Raw genomic sequence first — 15,158 nt, 5'->3', positions numbered from 1 at the left:
AGATGGTTGGATGGCATCACCCACTCAATCAATGGACATGAGTTTGAGCAAGCTCTGGGAGTTGGTGATGGACAGGGAGGCCTGGTGTGCTGCAGTCCGTGGGGTCACAAAGAGTCAGACACAACTGAGCAACTGAAGACAGACAATGCAATTTGTTTAATGCAAAAAAACCCCCAGATACTTAAGAAAATATATTAATAGCCAATAAATACATGAAAAAGTATTTAACACATGCTCACCAAAAAAACTTAAAGGACATTCATAACAACTTCATTTTAAAAAAATGAAAATAGCTCAAGTGTCTATCAAACGAAGAAAACAAAGTGTAGTATATTTATTCAATGGAATATATTGTACAGTAAAAGAGAATGAACAACTGGATAAACACAGCAGTATAGTGAATCTCATAAACATTATGCTGAGTGAGAGTGAGACCCCAACATGTATGATTCTATTATACACAATTCAAGCAAGGTGAAACTAATCTATGACAGGAAGCTGATCAATGTTTGATTCATTGTGGACAGGGAAACTGGTTGGAAAGGAGAATGAGGGAACTTTCTTGGGTAATGAAAATGTCCTATAGCTTGATTGGGGTGGTGGTTACATAGTTGAAAAGATGTCAAAAATTCAGTGACTTATGCAATTAATATATATGTAATTCTCTGTATGACATCTTTATTTCAATGAAAATATAAAAGTATGCAGTTAACATTTCGGGGATAAAGCACCAGAGGTTTGAACAGTTAATAAAAATGTTATTTTATTTTTCTGAAGAAGAAAAAAAAAAAGTCATGGCAGGTAGAAAACGAATTTTTCTCCAAAATTTTTTTACCCTCAGAAATGAGTATAATACAACTCAGGGGAACATTAGTTAGATTCAGGAACTTGTAGGAGTTTCCAGAGTAGGGATGTGCATGCATGCTAAGTCGCTTCAGTCATGTCTTACTCTATGCGACCGTATGGATTGTAGCCTGAGAGATTCCTTTGTCCATGGGATTCTCCAGGCAAGAATACTGGAATCTTCCTACTTCAGGGAATCTTCCCAACCCAGGGATTGAACCCATGTCTCTTAAGTCTCCTTCACTGGCAGGCAGGTTCTTTACCACTAGCGCGACCTGGGAAGCCCAAGGATATATACAGGTTTTTATTTTTTAGACATTTCATCTGTAAAATGGGTATATGATCTTCTTTTTCTCCAAAGGAAGTCACCTAGATTAGTAAACTAAAACTGGTCAGAGTCCTTAGATCAGTATGAAACAAAAAGGCCAAAGAATCAAATATTTTACTTTCAGTATTTTACTATTGTAAGACTCCTTTCAGCTAAAACAAACTAGTAAGTATAACAGCCACAGGCAAGATAGGTTCTATCTCCACACAACATCTGAAAAGGTAGCTTCATTGCTAAACCAGAGGCAGAGAGCTTTGCGTTGGAGTACTTTAATACGTTTTTATATAGCATATAAAGCACATAAGCATAAACCAGTAAGATGCCTTGCTGAAAACTACCTGCTTTGTAAAAGCAGGCTGTAATTCTGAACAAGTTTTCAATTTTCACACTGCTGCTAGGGTAAAACATTTTAAAGAGTTTAATTTTTTACAATGGATTCAATGACATAGGATTATCTAACAAAGTAATGGCTAATCAATAGAAGGTTTAGTTGTCAGGTGAAACATATAACACACTAAAAGGGATTGATTGCCAGACTTCTCCTTATTTACTAGAAGGTATATATTTAAAATGACACAAACTTGTTACCAGGCTGCATTTTTTTTAACCTTGCAAAAAGCTGCTTAAGAAATCTGTTCAGCAGCCCTATAGCAAAACAAGATATACTATAATGAACATGGCTAGTGACTGGGGGGTGGGAAGGAGTATACAGGGACCTTCAGATATATATATAGAAATATATATATATATATAGCACAGAGAAAGCAAACTAAAAGCAACATCTAGGAAAGGTGAAACTGAGCTTTAAAAATGCCACAATGATGCTATCAAATCTCATTCAATAGATGCAAAGCTGTATCTGATCTCATTCCATGTTGCTCTTATGGCAGATTTTTTTTTAAGGACTCATGCAACTGGGTACAATAGCCCCTCCTACCTTTTTAATGGTACATCCAGATTAAGCACTGAACACAAAATAAATTGGGCCCATATGGACTTCAACCAGCATATAAACTGTTTCCTTTATAATTTATTCACAGTATCTTATGTCTCTATATGAAAATATACTTTTTATGGTCATTGCAACCCAGGAGTTCAATAATATTTTTTCTACTAAGTCAGTGATTACACAATTTATCAAAGAATGATTACACTGAAATAAAAATAAAACAAAATGCCAACCCCCTATACAGTCTTCCTTCCTCAAAGTAATTTTAAGACTGCTGATTATTAAATTGCTTCTTTTTGAAAACGGGTTTTTGTAGCGAGACACAAATTGCAAAAGCCATGTTTAAAAAACAAAAAAGTTATTAGACTCTAAAGGATTCAGCCAAAGTGGGAAGTTAAATAAACAAATCACTTCATCAGACTTGGAAAGATGACTTTTGTCTTACTTAAGAGACCTACATTAATTACCTTTAAGGTCTTTTACATGGACTATTTAAAAGAAGTACAATTTATTTATTTATTTCAAATGAGGTGCTTCTTCTGAAGTATTAAATAATGTCTACAAATGCAAAAGCATTTTTATAAATAGGTAATTAAAACAGATGACTAAAATTAAGTCAAGCTGCAAAACATTACCCAGGATGCACTATGTTTTTGTGTTGTTTTTTTTTAATAAACATCTCAGGCAATTTTTTTCCATCCGAAGCCCAAAGCACTTCAGGAGAAAAAAAAGAAGTAGGAATTTCATAGGGGAAAAAACATACATATATAATGAAATAATGCCAAACCCCAAACTAAAGTATTTACAAGATAGTCCCTGAAGCACAGTTTGTCATATTGCAATTACACCTTGCCTACTGCCAAGCCAAAGTGCTTACTATTTCCACTAGGGGGAGAAATATCTTAACACAAAACAGCGGCAGATATGGAATGGGTTTTCTTGAGCAATTATCAGAACAAAGCTCCCTTGGCTGTGTGTACCTTCTAATTACTCAATACAATTAAAATGACTAACCTAAAACAAATAGGAAAAAAAAACCTGCCAGCCTGATATGGGGGACTTCATTAAACCTTTCCCCCTCATCAATCAAATCAGAAAGAAGGGAATGCCATTACATATTATACAAACACTACAGAGCTATTAAAGGAAGTAAATTCAGTGAGTTTCTCTCTCTTTTTTTTTTATAAAGGAAGTGGCTCTCTCGAAAAAGAAATGTCGTGGTATTTACCCATCTGGATGCTGCTTGAAAACAAATTGTCCTCCTAAGAGCAGAAATACAGTATGTTTTCTCTCAGTTCACTGGCTTATGAATGACTTTTTGTTGTTGTTGTTGTTTTGTTCAAACACATGATAATGTCATTTTCTGTGTCAGTGATGTGCTTGTTCCTCCTACTCATCCAACTGTATAAAGGAGCTATGCCAATCAGACCTCCATGCTTACACTGGATTGTTTTAAGTTCTTTACCGCTGGTTTCTGTGCATCTACTCCAAGTTAATGTTTAGAACAGCATAGGAATTTAGGGGAGGGGTGGGGTGGTAGGAAAGGAAAACAGCTACTTATTCCTTCTAAAAGGCTTATGCAGTTCCTTTTATAAGGCCCAGTCATTAACAGAAAATGACAACAGAGTCATTTTTCTTCAGCTGACAATTGCGACATTTTTCCAGCAGCATGCAAGGTGTTGAAAACCTGGCAGCTGTTACCTCCTGGGATGAAGATACTTTTTTATCCTCCCTTGACAGTTTAACTCAGTGGGTCAGCACCTTTAAAGACTGCAAAGTATCCTTGAAGAGGATGGAAGCTTGAATTACTGCTCCCTCCCTAATCAATGTAAACCCTCACTGCAGGTGAAGCCTCCATCTATAGAGGTGCATGGGGGAGGAAAATGTAATGCCCTGAGCCAGATGGTTTTTATCTTGTTTTTAAAGAATAAAGGAACAAGCTAACAAGGGAGACAGCTACTTTGTTAGCTTCTTGGCCTCTCTCATGGCTTTGCATCCCCAGGGTTCCAGCTACACAAGAGAAAGAATACCGAAAAACGTAAACACTTAAAGAAATATAACTAGAGGGCTGGCATCATGCTGCTTTCAAAGAGTTGAGACGGCTCTACTCAATGCTTTATTTATCACTACCCACGTTCTCAGGATGGTAAGTGGACACATACACAAAAGGAATGGGGGATGGGGGAGGGATTAGACCGAGGTCACAATTTACTCAATTACAGAGAAAGGCAGGGTTGACAGATCCTATTAGCACCAATGTGAAGCTAAGAAGGAGTATGCATGTTGTAAGGCTATGTTTTCAAAAAGCAATGAGTACTTTCATGTATCCTCTCAGGCCTTTGCCCTTGTTTGCAGATATGGGTACTATGAACACAGTTGCTATGGTTTTCTGGGCTTCACATTCTAGGAATAAAAGTAAAAAGAAAATTGTAGCTACTCTGTACAACTTTTAAATAAAAGTTTACACTTAAAAATAACAAGAGATCAGAAGATTATTCAGAAATTTAGAAAATTAAAAGAATAATTACATCCCCCCACCCACCCCCCCACCTCCCAACTCTACTGCCTTCTGATGTTGGATATAAAATGGAAAAGCAGGTATACAAAACAACTTGGTGACACAGGGAGTAATGTCTTCCGACTTTCTCTTTCAATATTTTTTCTGCTAATGTCTTTCTCAAGTCTTAGAATTACGGTTATGGTAACCTCATAATACAAGTCAGGGAGTGTTCTTTTCTACTCTGTTTTCTATTTTGGTGTTATTTATTCCTTAAATGTTTGATAGAGTTCACCAGAAAACTATGTGGGCCTTTTGATAATTCAGTTTTTTCAACAGACATAGGGCTCTTCAAATTTTGTTTCACCTTGTTTTGGTATCAGTAAGTTGTGTTTTTCAAGGAATTGGTCCATATCATCAAAGATGCCAAATTTTTGGTATAAAGCTATTTATAATATTCCCTTTTACCTTTTTAATTTAAGAACTGTAGTGATAATACTTCTTCCAGTTCCTCTAACAGTTAAATAACTCTAAATTAACAGGCGTGTTCATATCCTATCAACAATGATTAAACTATACTTTAGAATATATAAGCTCTAAAATTAGTTTAAAACAACACTAAATTTATTAGAACATAACAGTATTTTAAAATCAGTGGTTAAAGAGTGGTAAACCCCATTAGAAATAGTATGCAAAAGAATGTCACGTTAAGGGACTAGGCCACATGATGCAAATCCTGCTTATATAGACCTGAGGTAAAAGGCAGCTCTGACATCTTTTTATCTATATAACTTGACTAAAGGTGGGGTAGGGAGAGCAAATGGCATTTCATTATTGTCCTATGCATGGAGAAAAGAGGGTGTTTAAACAGCTTCTATACTATACCCTACATTAAAAAACTCGGTGATGGGGTAATCAAGTTCAGAGTAGTCCTGGACAGCTGCCCTGTGACCCGCTTGTATTGACCCCTGTTATTCATCACTCATCCCTAAGATTGAGAGGGCAAGCTCCTAGGGAGTGACCACCACAATAGACAGACACAAGCCAACAGTAATCTGGTTCCAGCAAAAAACCAGATGGCACTGCAATAAATTTACAAATCTGCATTCATGGGGCTGTTAAAACACCCAGAAGCTAAAAGACTCTGAGGGCCCCAGGAGGATCTCTTACTTCCCCATTTCTAAAGGCCATTTCTCTTTCCAAGAACAGAGTTCATGCTCTTCACAAAGAGAATAGAGATAAAACCCTTTACAAAGAAAGAAGGGGGGAAAGCCTCATGACCTAATTAATCTCCAGAGCTTGGATCTCAACACTGAATGACATATATTAGAAAAATAATTTTGGAGTACTAGGAGGATAAAAACAAACCTAAAAAACGGTTGTTAAATTAAAGCAGATGGGGTAAAGAGAACCTGCTAAAAAAGCAATGAAAAAAAAATTAATTTTTTTTCAAACACTGCACAAAACAGATCTTGCAAGTAGAAAATGATTCAATAATGTATGCATTTATTTTTTAAATGAATCAGATTAGTCCCATGTGTGACCTGCTGGTCCATCTGTATGTGCTGGACTTAATAGGCACGATTCTCTCTCTTGCTTCAGTTTGAAGTATGAGAGAGATAAATTTAGTTTAATTTTCAACAGATCAGCCTATCCATTTTCCAAATGGACCATCTGGATCAGCCTATTAAAATTAATTTATAACTTTGCAGAGTGAAAATTCGTTTGTTAGCTTAAATAAAGTTGCCAAAACTTTTTGTCATGTCATTGTTTTCTGACAGTTGTTTCTGTATAGTGGGCAGAGTGTTTCCACTTCCAAATTTATCTTATTCAGTTTCATCCTATATATTTAGATTTACAGATCAGGTGTTTATCTCCAAGAGTTAACGCTCTAACTAAACAATATCAATGCTTGATGATCATCTGGCTATTTACCAAGGCTTCCTGAACTGATTCAATTCTACTTACAATTATTTTTATAAAAAAATTTTGCATCCAAAATTGTTTTAACATAAATAAAAGAACGATGTGTCACGATTTCAAATACTTTTCCCCTAAATTTACATTGTCTACAGATTAGAGGTAGAGGGCTGAAGTAAAAATGCTTTGGCAACACTGAGATCTTTCAAATCACTGACTTGCTAATTAAACAAGTCATCAAATCTTTCTCGGCCTCCATTTTCTTCATCTATAAACTGGAACTCATATCTAGCAACTTTACACGGTTCTTGCGAGGGTTAAGTAAAATTAAGTATCAGGTTCACAGTGGGCACGCAACAAATATTCAATCTCTTCTTTTTCTTAGAATAATGCCATAGATGCAAGTAAATTAAAACTATTTTTACTACTGCTGGTGCTCATCTACTCCAATTTTATATTTAAAATAAATATTTGTGCATACCTATTCTTTGGCAACACTATAAGAACTTGTTTTTGCTGCCAGTGGGAGATGGAAGATGTTAGAGGTTGCTACAGGCAGTGAGAAGAACCTATTTTTTGACCAAATGTTTTTTAACATTTTAGTTTTTAAAAACAGAGCACCACAGAATTGAACTTTCAAAGAATGTATGACCTTTGAGGAGTCGGGGCACTGTGGTGAGTAAAAATTATTTTAAAGTTGTCATTAATATTGTCCTTTACTTCCAGAAAAAGCAAACAAATTTGCTCAGACTTTAGGAGCTAACTTAATTACCGGTAGATCCCTTTTGGTTTTTATTATTTTTTAGCGTATGAAGAATCTTAATAAAAAAGTAAGGTTTAAACTATCTACTATCTGCATTTAAGATACATTTCAAGTTATTTTTCCCTGAATAAGAAAACTTTCCTTTGATTTTGTTTTCACTATGTGTAAACAAATGACTGCCCTGTACTTGTACAACTAGGATATTTTTTAAATGACTGGGAAAACAATGTTAACTGATTGAAATTGATGGCTTGAGAGCCAGACCAACTTCAGAGTATTCTTAATTTAAGCTCCAGTACTTAACAAATGGCAAATTGAGGGTTTCCTGTCTTTTGTTTTGTTGTTGGTAGCTTTTTATTTTAAGTAAGACTGAATTTCATACCTGTCTAAGTGAATTCTTCTCTGGTATTATCTTCCTAGGGGGTTCGCCATTATTACAGTCTTCTCTCTCTGAGGAATTCTGTGAAAGAAAGTAAGCTTTAATTCAGTTCTCATTATCTTCAATCTTATTCTGTGGGAGTAAACTGAATTACATTTCTAATTCTGTAAGCTAGAATACCGTGTATATTTATGTATTTGTTCATATGAAGATTTATATACATATAGACATACACTTATGTAAAGGAAAACATATGCCCATGTATATAAATAAATGTATGTAGGGACCTAGGTGGGAAAGTATTTCATCTATATTTAAGCACTGCCCAGCAGATCATATTCATTATAAGTCTAGTTTATCGTTCTTTAGAAATGCAGGTTGGCACTGGACACAAAAAAGCTCCAGAGGGTAAAGCATCTGCCTGCAATCCCGGAGACCTGGGTTTTATCCCTGGGTCAGGAAGACTCCCTGGAAAAGGAAATGGCAACCCACTCTAGTACTCTTGTCTGGAAAATTCCATGGACGGAGAAGCCTGGTAGGCTACAGTCCATGGGGTTGCAAAGAGTCGGACACGACTGGGTGACTTCACTCATACTTAGCTGGTAACAACTTAAGCCAGGATTACTGCCTCCTCTTAATTAGTTTTAAACCATAGTAAAGTTTGATTGATCCAAGTTCTCAAAGTCAGATCCTAGAAAAAATTTAGTTATTTCTCTTCCTCTCTTCTCAGATTTGATTTTATTAAAAATAGTGCTTAGTTAGCTCAAAGCAATAAAATTTAATCAGGGTTTAACAGTTAAAATCCACTCTTGCCACTATAAACTCAAAAAGCAGTTAGAAGACCCTAAAATGTCAATGAGATGTTTAATACTTAAAAAGAGGGAAATAGATGCACGATACTGATACTGGATGCTTGGGGCTGGTGCACTGGGACGACCTAGAGGGAGGGTATGGGGAGAGAGGAGGGAGGAGGGTTCAGGATGGGGAACACAGGTATACGTGTGGCAGATTCATTTCGATATTTGGCAAAACTAATACAATATTGTAAAGTTTAAAAATAAAATAAAATTAAAAAAATTTTTTTTATTTAGTTCTAAGTATTTAAAAAAAAAAGAGGGAAATACTAATTCAGTTAGAAGCAAGTTCAGAGTTCTAAATATCAACAGAGTAAAAAGGCAACCCATAAAATGGGGCGAAGATTGCAAATTATTTATCTGATAAGGAATTAACATCCAGAATATAGACAGATGTTGTAAAAACTCAACAACAAAAAACAGAACCACCTGATTCAAAAGTGGATGAAGGACTTGAATAGACATTTACCCAAGAATATATACAAATGGTCAACAAGCACATGAAAGGATGTTCAGTATCACTACTCATTTCATAAATGAACAGCAAAACTACAAGGTACCATACATTCATTAGGTAGGCTACTATCAAAAACAAACAAGCAAAAAAACAGGTATTGATGAGGCTGTTGAAAAACTGGAACTTTTGTGCATCTCTGGGGGGAATGTAAAATGGTATATCTGCTATGGGAAACATTATGGTTTCTCAAAGAATTAAAAAAGGAATTACTACATGATCCAACAATTCCATCTCTGAGTACATACTCAAAAGAACTGAAAGGGGAGTTTTAAAGAGATATTTGTACATCTGTGTTTGTGGCAGCATTATCCACAACAGCTAAAACATGGAAGCAATGCAAGTGTATGCTGATGGATGAATGGTTAAGTAAAATGCAGTATATACTTACAATGGAATAATATTCAGCCTTAAAAAGGAAGGAAATTCTGACACATATCACAAAATTGTTGAATCTTTAAGACATTATACTAAGTGAAATAAGCTAGTCATAAAAAGATAAATACAGTATGATTCCACTGACATAACACACTTAGGAGTATTCAAAATCATACATACAGAAGATACAATGTTGGTTACCAGGGCTATGAGAAGGAAGGAATGAGGAATTATTGTTCAATGGGTAGAGTTTCAGTTTAACCAGATGAAAAGAGTTATGGAGATGAATGGGGGTGATGGTTGCACAACATTATGAATGTATTTAATATCACTGAACTCTATACTTTTAAAATGGTTAAGATGATAAATTTTATGTGTATTTTACCACATTAAAAAACAACTGAAAAAAATCTGGTAATCAACACATGTAAATCACTATCTGCAAGGCAAAATACAGAAAACTGAAATACACACTATTTGGGCTCTATTTTCCACAATTACATGTATGAGTGTGTGCTAAGTCACTTCAGTCATGTCTGACTGTTTGTGACCCTGTGGACATAGCCCGCCTGGCTCCTCTGTCCATGGGATTCTCCAGACAAGAATACTGGAGTGGGTTGCCATACTCTCATCCAGTTACGTGTGTAATGTTAGTATTTTAGAAAGTGCAGCTGATTTACTCATTATATTACATATATTCATCATATTCTAACTGAGGAGTTACTTTCAGATCCAAAAATTATATCCAACATGAGTTTATCTGAAAAATTTCATACAAGTATGAAATTGAATACAGGATCATAATGGTGTTTTAAACTTAGATAGTATACATTTTTTGCATTTTGTATCAAGAAGCCCTCTATGGCTAACATCTGTGTGCCTTCTGTGTCACACCTTGATAGGCCAGCACACTAAGGTGTTCCTTCTGGCCAGAAATCTCCCATGAGGTTTAACTTGATATTTTACATTTGTAATGATCACTTTACATTTAAGGTCCCTAAAATCAATACAAAGAAAAAGAAAAAAAATGTTATGTTACAAGCTAGGGATAGAGGCTCAATAACTTCAGAATTCTAACTGCTTTAACTCTCCTATACAAATGAACTGTATTCAATTAAGCCAGTATTCAATTTTAAACTTATAATCTGTTAAGTAATTACTTCCCAGTCCATGAAGTTACACACCCTCCTTTAAATAAAATACCATTTCAGATAACCTAAACCTGTTTAATTCAACGTAAGGTCCTATATTTAAAATTAATTTTTTTTTTAAATGTCATCATAATAAAGTTGGAAGCTTAATTACTTTCTGGTGAAAGTCTGTTATACTGAAGACATTATAAATCACATTTTTACTCTACAGGTGCTTTGGATGAAACAAAATTGATGGCAAACTCTCTACACTAAATTACATAGCAAAAAAACCTGTGATCTTAACCTAATACGATGAGTCAGTTCAGTTCAGTTGCTCAGTTGTGTCCGACTCTCTGAGATCCCACAGACTGCAGGACGCCAGGCTTCCCTGTCCATCAGTGAAGCCATCCAACCATCTCATCCTTTGTCGTCCCCTTTTCCTCCTGCCTTCAATCTTTCCCAGCATCCGGGTTTTTTCCAAGGAGTCAGTTCTTCCAATCAGGTGGCCAAAGTATTGGAGCTTCAGCTTCAGCATAGTCCTTCCAATGGATATTCAGGACTGATTTCCTTTAGGATTGACTGGTTGGATCTCCTTGCAGGCCAAGGGACTCCCAAGAGTACTGTCCAACACCACAGTTCAAAAGCATCAATTCTTCAGTGCTCAGTGGCTATCTAGCCCAAATCAGCAATTTTCTTCCTCCTGACCCTCTATTTTTTTTCTGATTTAGATGGGAAACTATTGAGTGAGCATTATAAGAATGTCTAAGGTATTAAAAGATAAAGGGAGCTAAAGGATGATTACTACCTTAGAGCAGAACACAGAGCTGAAGAGGAGCTCCTTTCCCTTCTCCATTCAATCAGGGCAAAGGATATACATATTATTTATTTTGTTGTCTAAAAAAAAAGGTAACTTTAACATTAACAAGCAAGAAAAGGAGAAAAACACTGTTACAGCTAGTTCTTTTTTACATAGTTTAATAACCCAACATTTTTTGCTCTTTTTCCCGACTTCTTTTAATCATTTTTTACTTTTACTAGACCATCCACCATGAGAAAACAAATCAACTGAATTCAGTCAATTCAAAAAATTCAATTATGTTGTTGCTTAAAACAGAGGTAGTGACATTAAACAGTCATGTTATCAGGAGCAAGGAGTAAGGTACCCTCCTCAAAGTGAAGAGGAGAGCCAGAAAGCCAGTGAATAAGAAATTAATATCTCTACAGTCTTGAGGATGGCCGGGAATGATTAAACAGCCAACATACCTGATAGTCACTTTGGTGGTTCTCAAAGACTGTGCTCTCCAACACCACCCAGTTCAGTAGCACAGTTATTCCTTGTATCTTTAACTATGATGCATTCCAATAAGCAATATTCACAACTGCCCTTGGTCATATCAAGCTAAATTATGTCCAATTCTAAATTATGTCCAAGTGTAAATTATGTCCAATCAAGCTAAATTAAGTTCTACTTATGGGTAACTAAAAGATGTGGGTAAGACTCATGATACAAATTCAGTTCAGTTCAGTTCAGTCGCTCAGTCGTGTCCGACTCTGTGACCCCATGAATCGCAGCACGCCAGGCCTCCCTGTCCATCACCAACTCCCGGAGTTTACCCAAACTCGATGATGCCATCCAGCCATCTCATCCTCTGTCGCCCTTCTCCTCCTGCCCCCAATCCCTCCCAGCATCAGGGTTTTTTCCAATGAGTCAACTCTTTGCATGAGGTGGCCAAAGTATTGGAGTTTCAGCTTCAGCATCAGCCCTTCCAATGAACACCCAGGACTGATCTCCTTTAGGATAGACTGGTTGAATCTCCTTGCAGTCCAAGGGACTCTCAAGAGTCTTCTCCAACACCACAGTTCAAAAGCATAATTCTTCAGTGTTCAGCTTTCTTCACAGTCCAACTCTCACCTTGCCCAAAACATATAACCTCAATCTGCTCATGAGAAACAACAGACTAGCCGGAATTGAGGGAAATCTTAGAAAATTTCTAGTCTGTACCTAACAAAAAAGCGTCAAGGTCATAAAATACAAAGAGAGACTAAGAAACTGTTACAGGTTAAAGAAAACTAAACAGACAAAACTGAATGCAGCCTGTGATCTGAAGTTATTTGGTGGGGGGAGGAGCTGAAACAAAATTGATGGTAAACTCCTCTGCACTGAATTATATAGTGAAAAATAAGTGATCTGAGCCTAACGGGGTAAGGACTATCGAGCCCATATCCACAATTTTCTTCTCCACCCTTTACTTCATCTGTTCTTGATAGGCAATTATTGAGTGGGCATTATGATATAAGGTTTGTATAAAGAACAATATCAGAATTATTGGAAAAATTTGAAACAAGTCTATAGATGAACTAATAACATTGTATCAATGTTAATTTCCTGACTGTTTCTCTACTTTTAAAATTAACATGTGGAAAAACAAATTTTTGGGAGGGTATAGTTCTATTGAGTTTTGAGAAAACCATAAAGTTATATAACCACTACCACAATCAAGATGTAAAGCAGTTACATTACCTTCCAAAATTCCCCTTGATAGAGTAAACTCCTTTCCCTAGGGATCACTGATTTATTTTTTGTCTCAATAATTCTGTCTTTTCTAAGGCGTCATACAATGAATCATATAGTATGTAACCGTTTGAGTCTGTCTTCTCATCTAACATAAAAAATACATTCATTTGTGAGATTCATTTGTGTTCTTTCGTATTTCAGCAGTTCTTTCCTTTTTATTGGCAAGTAGTAGCACTGTATGGATGTACCAAAGTCTATTTATACACTCAACTTCCTGACTTCGACAGTCTGTACTGGGTTTTTTTTTTTTTTTTTTAAACTGAAGTATAGTTCATTTACAGTGTTTCAGGTATACAGCAAAGTGATTCAGCTATACATTTATATTTACTCTTTTTCAGATTCTTTTCCATTACAAGTTATTATAAGATATTAACTATAGTTCCTTGTGCTATATAGTAGGTCCTTATGTTTATCTATTGTATATACGGTAGTAGTGTTAATCCCAAATTCCAAATTTACCCCTCCCCCTTTCCCCTTTGGTAACCCTAGGTTAGGTTTGTTTTCTATGTCTGTGAGTTTATTTTTGTCTTGTAAATAAGTTCATTTGTGTCATTTGTACTGTGGTTATTTAAAAGAATGTCCTTGGTCTTAGAAACATACAATGAAAATATTTAGGGGTAAAAGGACATGTGTCTGCAACTAACTTTAAAAGAGCTCAGAAAAAGTAATAAATAAATTGATGTTAATATATAAATGTGCATGCTAAGTTGTTTCAGTCGTGTTTGACTCTTTGGAACCCTATGGACTGTAGCCTGCCAAGTTCCTCTGTCCATGGGATTTAGCAGGCAAGAATACTGGAGTGAGCTGCCATGCCGTCGTCCAGGGGATCTTCCCAACTCAGGGGTTGAACCTGCACCTCCTGCATTGCAGGCAAATTCTTTGCCACTGAGCCATCGGGAAGCCCGTTAATATATATGTGTATGCCTGCAATGGACTGCAAGGAGATCCAACCAGTCCATCCTAAAGGAGATCAGTCCTGGGTGTTCATTGGAAGGACTGATGCTGAAGCTGAAACTCCAATACTTTGGCCACCTGATGCAGAGAGCTGACTCATTTGAAAAGATCCTGATGTTTGGAAAGATTGAAGGCAGGAGGAGAAGGGGATGACAGAAGAGGAGATGGATGGCATCACCAACACAATGGACATGGGTTTGGGTGGACTCCGGGAGTTGGTGATGGACAGGGAGGCCTGGCTTGCTGAGGTTCATGGAGTCACAAAGAGTCAGACACAACTGAGCGACTGAACTGAACTGATTGCCTGAAATGTGGGAGACCTGGGTTCAATCCCTAGGCTGGGAAGATCCACTGGAGAAGGGGTTACCCACTCCAGTATGCCTGGAAAATTTCATGGACTGTATAGACCATGGGGTCGCAAAGAGTCAGACACGACTGAGTGACTTTCACTTTACTTCACTTTATGTATAAACAGAGATCAAGCAAATGTGTTGACATATGGAGAATCTATGTAGAGTATAAGGGGATTTTATTTATTTATTTTTACTATTCTTTTAACTTTCTGTACATCTGAAATTATGTCAAAATAAAAATTAACCAAACAGATGAAATCCAGAAGAAAATATGTTAATAAATGGAAAAACAGAAGTCAGATAAATGAAAAATAAACTGAGGGAAAAAATTCCTTCAATAAAAATAAAAGTTGTATTTTACCACTTAAGCTTGAGCCAACTAGAAAAACCTGAATGCTCAAAACAACTCATTCACAACACTCAGATGGAACATTTCGTTATAGTAAATTATTTGCAGAATGTATGTGTAGTCCTGGAGTAACAATAGTGTATAAATATTAGCATTAAAATATTTCTACTACATAACTTGTTACCTTTTATATTAACTTGAATATTTATGCCTTAACCCAGCATTCACTAGTTTAGAATTTTTAAGGGCAGAATAAAAGCCTCACTGACAACTTTGGATTTAACTTCAAACTGGAAGCATTAGAGTTATAACAGCTGCAGACAAGCAGACTTAGTAACAGAAAGGGTAGGTAAAACAGACTTGGTAGGT

The 15,158-nt window shown here is 36.1% G+C and overlaps 1 protein-coding gene across 29 annotated transcripts in view; it reads right to left on the bottom strand.

Annotated features, from left to right (window-relative positions):
* BTRC (beta-transducin repeat containing E3 ubiquitin protein ligase) overlaps positions 1 to 15,158 on the bottom strand; it is a 170,371-nt gene that overhangs the window by 68,492 nt on the left and 86,721 nt on the right. For 17 of the 29 annotated variants that reach the window (XM_086377339.1, XM_086377326.1, XM_086377338.1 and 14 more), the window contains one exon: positions 7,683 to 7,760. The exons of the other annotated variants lie outside the window; for them this stretch is intronic. In XM_086377339.1, the coding sequence (XP_086233465.1) occupies positions 7,683 to 7,760 (78 nt within the window). The remainder of the gene's footprint in view (positions 1 to 7,682; positions 7,761 to 15,158) is intronic. 29 annotated transcript variants of the gene reach the window in all.

Source organism: Bos grunniens, chromosome 26 (assembly GCF_055505025.1).
Source record: "Bos grunniens cultivar Pamir isolate PY7600 chromosome 26, Bosgru_T2T1.0, whole genome shotgun sequence".
Lineage (NCBI taxonomy): Eukaryota > Metazoa > Chordata > Mammalia > Artiodactyla > Bovidae > Bos > Bos grunniens.
The sequence above is the reverse complement of the archived record's forward strand: the minus strand, read 5'-3'. Positions and strand labels throughout refer to the sequence as shown.